Below are 8,402 nucleotides of genomic sequence, written 5' to 3'. Positions count from 1 at the left end.
ACACACACACACATATATATTAGTCTATCCTAAACATGCATCTAGCACACAATCCTAGCATACGTCTATCATGACATAACATACATCACATAAATAACCTAACATTCATCTAGACATGGCATAACATATATCCCATATTTATCATCCATCTCACCACATCATTATCACATGCATCTCATGACATCCTAACTTACATCTAGGCATAGTATATGTGATACCATTCATCTAAGCATGCATAGCATCTCATCAGGGCAGCATACATCATCATATGATCCAAGGGCAACAGGCAAAGTTCTATATACATATAGCACCATCTATCATCACCAACAAGCATATTCATTATTTTCATTAATCAAACAAACAATGTAATGTTAAACATGCATGTTCATATATATATATATATATATATATATATATGTATGTATTACCTCACTTACCTCAGTACATTATCACCCTAACACCTATGCATCAATACATGATCATGCAATTATGCATGTTCATATTGTTTATTCAAGGCATACACGCTAATCTCAAATCTAGCAGTCGAAGCATGTGAAAAAATGTTATATTACTGACCCTAGACCTAATCATGCATAAACTGACCTAAATAGACCTTGAAACAGGCATTAAAACTAAACAAAATAGAAAAGAAATCAAAGAACATACAAATCTAGGTTTTTGGGTCAACCATGCATGCGCATACACAAGCATCCGTACACAGAGTCATGGAGAGGTCTTGGAACTTTATTTTTTATGTTCCCCTCAGTAAATCTACAAAATAAAATATGCAGAGGGTTAGTAAGTTTTACTAGAAGGTTTAAGCCTGAAATAGGTCTCAGCCAATAAACTTTATTTTTAGGATGCTTTTGAAGTAAAAAAAGCTTCCCTTGAATCACTTTTTTTTAGTAGATTTGGTGTCTTTTGGGAAAAGAGTCATGGGGCCTTTTTATAGTTTTTAGAGAGAAGGGGGAGTCCTCTTCCTAGGAGATATGGGATTAGTTCCAGCACATTTTCCTTCAAAAGCTTTCCTTACATAACTTTTCTGAAACCTTAATGCGTACGAATACTTGAGGCTACGTACGCATGACTTAAGTATGCATATGCATGCTTAAGATTGCATAAACATGCTTAGATTTTATGCAAGGTTTTTCTCTTCCGAAAACATCCTTCAACTAAAGACTTCCTTTGGCTAGGCCATAAATCAATCCTAGATCCATCTAATGATATCACCATGAAGTGATATGATAATTGGCTACCATAGTCTAGAAAACTGGTTTTACCAAGAAATTTAGGTAGCTAACACCTTCCCAATTCTGTAATTTAGCCTTTGAACTTTGATCAAGGGTAGTAGATTAGACTTTTTCCCTTGTAATCTTCTTTTTTAGATCATAACTAGGAATCAAAGTGTTGTATTTTGTTTTAGATTGTATCTAGGACCAAAGAAATTTAATCTTTATTTATTTTCAAGAGATTTATCTTTCTCAATTTATCAATAAAACAATGTACTTTTCAATTTGGTTTTCTAATTTTTCTAATTAAATAAGTGGCGACTCCAATGTAAAACCCTTAACTTAGGAGGGAGAATAACAACAGTAGGATCCTATCCATTGTCTCTTGAAAGGCAATTAAAATGACTCTACCCCATTCGTGTGGGACCCTGGAGACATGGTCTTTCACAATCATGGATCCCATGGCACCATCATCTCCTGAACCTCCTATTAGTCCTAATATTTGCCATTCTTCTTAGGTTTGCACTCCTCTATCTTATCTCACTAATTATCATTGTTCTTTTGTTCTTGCCTCCCTCCATGAGCCTTACACCTATTGTGAAGCCAACATTGACCTATGTCTAATAAACTAGATTTCCTTCACAAAAGTCACACTTAGGATATAGTTGATTTGCCTCCCACTCAGTCTGCATTAGGTTGTAGGTGCATCTAAAAGATCAAGACCAAGGCTGATGAAACTGTTGAACGATACAAGGCTTGCTTAGTTGCCAAAGGTTTTGCCTAGGAATATAGCATATATTATGAGGAAAATCTTGTTCCTACTACTTGCCTTACCTCTACCAGATAACTTATTATCATGGCAATTGTTCACCATTGGCCTCTCTATCATATGGATGTGAAGAATGTCTTCCTCAATGGTGATCTTTAGGAAGAAGCCTACATTCCAAAACCCCCACGCTATGCTCACTCTTGTAATTAAGTCTTTCGACTCCAACGTACTCTTTATGGCATCAAGCAGGCTTTTTAGGCTATGTTTGCAAAGTTTAACTCAGTGGTTACTCAACAAGGTTTTACTTTGAGTCCTTACGACATTACTCTATTCATTTGTAAATCCTCTTTTGGTGTATAACCTCATTTTAACCACCACTTGATTTTTTAGAGTTCTTTGATGAAAACCAGGATAACTCAAAATACCATGCAAATTAATTAAATCTCGAGATTCATAGAAGGCTCATTTGTAATGGTCAAATGGAGGAAAATCATATCTACTTGTCAATATAATATATGGTATTGTATCATTATTTAAAATGTTGTAGTAATTTTTTTTTTGGGGGGGGGGGGGGGGGGGGTTTAAAAAAATGAGTAAAGGGTGGCACCCAATGTGACTTTCCTATCTGAGTGTGACCATAGTAACACCCTATCTACTCCCGAACGAGACCCCATTCTCCCGATCTATGAGAAACTCATTTATTATTCTTTGGACCATAGAAATCATCCAAAAAATTATTCAATAAAATATCTTTCTTTTTTTTTTTTGGCTGATTATCATTCAAATATTTAATTTGCTGTTAGGATATGCATATAAACCCATTCTCTACAATAGTCTCCATATTATGTTGCTTCCAGTGAACAAACCCTACCAATTTTTCTTTCAAAAGTATTTAACCACAACTAAAATAGCTTTTAAGGGGCTGAAATATTCGGGTTGAAATCCGCAACTTGGAACTTAATTAGGATGAAAATTGTCACTACAATTGTTCTCAAGGTTGTAACAGTATCAAACAAAAAAGAAACAAAATAATTAGTGCTAAAATAAAGCATACATATTCTTTTCTTTCTTATTTTTTGGCTTTTTTTTTTTTTTGGTCATCAAAAAGTTGTAGTATTAATTCACAGATGTAAAATCAGGTTTAATCATCATACATTGATTCTTTTTAATTCTCTTTAGTGACAACTAACAATGAACTTTTCATCATCTTTACACCTAAATAAAGTGCAGTTATATCAATAAATGAGAGATGCCATATATGATATAGCTCAATGCCATTTCTTGATTAACTACGGGACATTTCAATTATACAAACTCACTAAATCAGAAAGTACATACCAATCGATTATTAGATTGTAAATAACGATTGATTGCATAGAAAAGGTGGAACTTGTCGTGTCCTTAGTTTTACCTCCACAACATTATCGTTAGTTCACTGCAAAGTAATGACAACAAACTCAAATTTCATTCAACAACTAAAAGCATGGCCGCATATTCATTCTATTCACAAATTTTATTTGAATAATGCTAGAAATACAAATTTTTTTTTACAAACTACTGCTGTATTGAGTGATTATTAGTAAATGAAAAAAAAAATTAATATTAATGGTGGGTCTAGATGAAAACCAATAAAAGATTGGTCACATCAACATTTTATAAAAATGTTGTAAAATAGTTTGTACTTGTAACATTACTTATTTTATTTCTTGGAATTATTTTCATCTCCAAAAAAGGTTTCATGCCACTCGTAATACAAAACTTCTAGGAAAATACAAGCAAGACAACTAACGCATTCCCTAAATTATATATATATATATATATATATATTTTATATATAACTATTATGCATTTAACATTTTTATATAGAATAGAATAAAGGAAAAAAATATACATGTGGCTCTTGTTTTTGATACACACAAATGCATATTGATGTCATCATAGCACACTTGAAGTATTATGTGTGACCATGTTTAACATAAGCGCTAAAATTATGTTCTAAATTGAGAGCAAACCATAATTTATGTTTTGCTGGTTCGATTTAATTTCTGACATCTAGACGAAATACAACTACCAATTTAGTGGACTTTATCTCTGTAAGTAATTGTCTCTACCCCGAATAAAAAAGATACACACTCTATATGGTAGCATTAAATGGTACATTTTTTTTATTATTAATAAATTAGTCTCTAACCCATGCAATGCACGGGAACCAACCTATTTGTGAGGTAAATTAAAATAATTTTATAAAAAATTTAAAAAACTACACCATTGTATGATTTGCTCTTGTATGACTTCAATTTGTGTTACAATTTGATGAAAAAATCATTGTTTGAACGTGTAATAGCTTACAAAAAATTTACAAGACAGTTTCAGATATTGTAAAGAAATAACTCAAAAATTCAGATATTAAAACTTTTGAAAGACAAAAAAATGTTAAAAAATCAGATTATTCACTGTTTAGAAATTATTGAAACAAAAAAAAATATATGTATATGACTAAACAATAGATAAATATAATTCAAAAGAATAATTTCAATTATTGCAAGCTTTTTTGTATTGTAAAAAACAGCTAAAGAGAGTTTGGTGGTTCATGTACGAAAATTACTTTTTAAAAAATATATGAAAAACCATTATATATATATATATATATTAACAAAGTAGAGGAGAAGAAAACAATATAAGAAGAGTTCATACCTCTACTCGGCTTTAAAATAAAAAAAAAAATATATATATATATATATTTATATATATTGGGGTTTGCTTTGCTTTTATAGTGTTCATGATTAACGTCACAAATTTGAAGATAAATTATCAATGTTTAAGTTTGAGTTTAAATTTGACTTATTAAATAGAGTTTTACTCATTGTTAAGTTTGGATTAAGTAAAAATAATTTTGTTTCCTTGTTAAGAGATAGAGATAGCATCACTTACTATTGATGATCCTACCGATAAGACAAAAGAGCAAGAAAATCACCAAACGGGCGATAACACACTGCAATGACAATTTCTCTTACATCAGTCTAGTCAACAACTTGACAACCATGAATAGTCCAAATACAAACTCTTACATCGAAGTAATTATCATCAACAGGGTTAAACTAAATAGAAGTCACTGCATCACAGCATAACGTAAAAATCAGCAACAATAACTCCAGCATAATAAAACAATAACATCAGGATACTACCCCAACATTTATCCAACCCTAGCTTGTTCCTCAACTAACAAAATAGATTTTTGGTCGAAACAATGAAACATCAATGAGCTCACCATAATTACTATGTGTAAACACTTTGAGTCAATGATCACATCTCACTTGCCACAGACAAACAGTATGGTTGATGATGAGAGCAGATATTGCTTCAAAATAAACATCACATTCATAAAAATCAATAACATTTATACTTAATCCATAAAATTAAATTGGCACTCAAATAATTTACTTACATTATTCCTAGACCATGAGAGATCCAATATATCACCATTGTGCCCGTGGAACTCGTTTTGTCTTTTTAATGTTTATCAACGTTTGAGTTTGAGTTTAAGTTGTACTTGTTAGAGAGATGTAATTTCACTCATTATTAAGTTTGGGCTAAATAAAAATAATTTTGTTTTAAGAAAATGATAATGAATAATGATGAGTTTAAGTCTAAGTTGGACTTGTTAGAGAGATAAAAATTCACTCCTTATGAAGTTTGGACTAAACAAATATAATTTAATTTAAATAAAATTTTAAATATTGTGCTTATATGGAAAATTGTGAGAAATTCAGAGATTTTGATTATATATATATATATATATATATATATTACACATACACCTAATAGGTTTAGAATCTATAACCACACCCTTTACCTAAAACTTATAAGGGGAACACTTGCCAATCGAGCTAGAGCTCGTTGACCAAATGTAATTGCTTTAACATTTTTCTAAGGAAAATTGGAAGTAAAAACAATGCATGTCAGGGTTGGAATTGTATTTTTTCAAAAATAAAATTATAATTTAATTAAAAAAGGTTTAACAGTTAATGCAGTTAGTTAAACCTAATTAGCATGTGCTTTGTCTATGAGAGACTAGATCACTTATGCCCTACCCCGCATGCGTTGGTAGGGCTAAACGAGATTTGTTCGTTTATCTTCACCGTCTCCCTCAGGCAATTAGCCCAAAATTTGACATAATTATTATTTATCATAATGCAGATATCATCTTAATATTTGCATTCTTATCTGATATGGGAATATATATATATATGAGACACGTTGTAATCAAAGATAACCAACCCTACAATTCTTCACAATCCCTTTCATCTTCTTCTTCTTCTTTTCCTTTCTTTCCTTAGAGAATTCAATTCTTCACAGTCCCCTTCTGCTTCCTCATTTCCCTATAGAATATAACACAGATCACCAAAAACAAATACTATGCATTATTCTCAACCAGCTTTTTATCAATCCTACACCTGTCCCCTCATCCTTTGTTGCTCAAGTGATCCCCCTTCTGACCGTCATGACCAACTTTATCATTGTGATTTTTGTATGAGCAATGTTAAAGAACCCTGGAATAAAGGCTTGACAGGTACCGTCAAATCAATCAACTTTCCCTTGGAATATCGCAAGAAGTTTACTGATGTTCTGTACTGCCGTGGGGTCTTGTTCTTTTCCTATGTTGAAGTAAAAGATCAAGTGGAAAAACACAAATTTTTCGTGTACTATATTCACGCAGCAACTTTTGTCAGATTGCCTTCACGGCCCACCATGACTAATGAAAGCAAGTTGGCTTTTGGGTTTGGTTTCCATCCCGGAACCAATGAGTACAAGGTGGTCAGAATAGTGGAACAAGAACAGCCTATGGGTTTGGAACAAGAACAACTTGTGGGTTTGGAACAACATATTGAGGTTTTCACTCTAGGCAAACATCCCATGTGGATGATCAACAGAAAGAACCCATTCTTGCTTCGGATGCAACACTATGCAGCTTCGTTTAATGGAGCACTACATTGGTTAGGCCAAGATAAGCAAAATGGTTCAACAATTATAGTTTCATTCGGTTTGGAGTCCGAAGAATTTCAACAGATTCCAACACCAGATAATTGTGATAAGTCTGGACTGGATCGGCAAGATTGTCACGTAGTAGTGCTAGGAGGGTGTCTCTGTGTGGTTGATTATGATGAGTTTGATAGGATTGACATATGGTCAATGAAGATTTATGGTGCAAAGGAGTCTTGGATCAAAGAATACACCGTGGAGCCTTTGGACGGTTTGAGAGCACCTATTCGGCCTCTATGTCTACTACCAAATCGTAACATTTTAATCGAGTTTCAATATCTCCATGAGTGCTTTTATGTTTATAGTGTAGATTCGATGGCAGTCTACAAGATAAGAATTCGTGACCTTCGTGACCTCCCCCCTCGCCATTCATTCCGAGCAGTTTCTCTTGTTGATGATATGTGACAGTATATCAAATCAGTGCAGGCCAGGAGAGCCCAGATGTGTAATTCTTGTAAAGAATCAAGAAGCATTTAGTTTATTAGTTAGTTAGTTAGTTGTAAGATTACAAGTAGTAGAGCCATGTCAGTTAAGATGGCTAGAAGTATTCAAGAAGTGAAGCCGATCGATTTACTTACAAGTTTTTAGTTGGTTGTTTTGGCAAAAACCAATTAATATGTCTTGCAAGTAACTTGTGTATAAATAAGTTTCTAATTGGTGTTTTTGGCCACTAGGTCTTGTGTATAAGTAACTCGTATAAATGCCTGTGATCAATAGCATTTAGAGAAATAAGACATAATTTTCTCATTTTTCTCTTTCTGGTTATCCTCGAATTAAATTAATTTTAATCGATTTTCTTTCATTTCCTTATTGACATGGTTCTCTCAATAAAAGCATACAACTGAGATTTTCTACTTCATCTCAATTGATTTTTTTTTTTTTTTTTTAAATCCGATAGTGTAATCCCATCATGTGCCTTTCTAATTCAATGTGTTGAGAGTCTGATTGACTAATTCACATTTATGAACTCACTTATTAATTGACTGATAATTATTAATTACATGAAATTGTTAGAATTTCTCATAGCCTTTTACCGTATTATTAATTCTTAGTTTTACAGATATAGACGTAGTTCAATCCAATACAATCCAAGTCAAGAAGAGGGTTGTAGGTTTTAGTTAGCTCAATTGGTAAAGTCTCTGATAATTGTATAAGAGATCTGAAGTTCAATCCTCGCTTTTACTAAAAATTAATTGGTGTCTTAATCTGATGATAAAGAGCTATGATCGGGAGCAAAGTTGTAGTATGCTTTTTTTTTTTTTTTTTTTTCTTTTAAAAAAGAGAGAGAGAGAGAGAGAGAGAGAGAGAGAATTTCTTTTTGAGAAACATCATGTAAGATCATTTTCTTTTATCAAAACTAAAAA

General features: G+C 32.3%; 1 protein-coding gene across 1 annotated transcript; it reads left to right on the top strand.

Annotated features, from left to right (window-relative positions):
• The first annotated feature begins 6,747 nt into the window (after positions 1 to 6,747).
• LOC126721580 (F-box protein At3g07870-like) lies at positions 6,748 to 7,443 on the top strand. Its single transcript, XM_050424631.1, has one exon. It carries the CDS (start codon positions 6,748 to 6,750, stop codon positions 7,441 to 7,443), a length of 696 nt encoding a protein of 231 aa, XP_050280588.1.
• The last annotated feature ends 959 nt before the right edge of the window (positions 7,444 to 8,402 follow it).

The sequence above is a fragment of the Quercus robur genome, chromosome 4 (genome assembly GCF_932294415.1).
Source record: "Quercus robur chromosome 4, dhQueRobu3.1, whole genome shotgun sequence".
Classification (NCBI taxonomy): domain Eukaryota; kingdom Viridiplantae; phylum Streptophyta; class Magnoliopsida; order Fagales; family Fagaceae; genus Quercus; species Quercus robur.
Note: the sequence above shows the minus strand (reverse complement) of the source record. Positions and strands in the feature narration are given on the sequence as shown.

Bases quoted from the DNA above. Each gene is read 5' to 3' on its own strand.
- LOC126721580 (XM_050424631.1), top strand. From the start codon at position 6,748: ATGACTAATGAAAGCAAGTTGGCTTTTGGGTTTGGTTTCCATCCCGGA.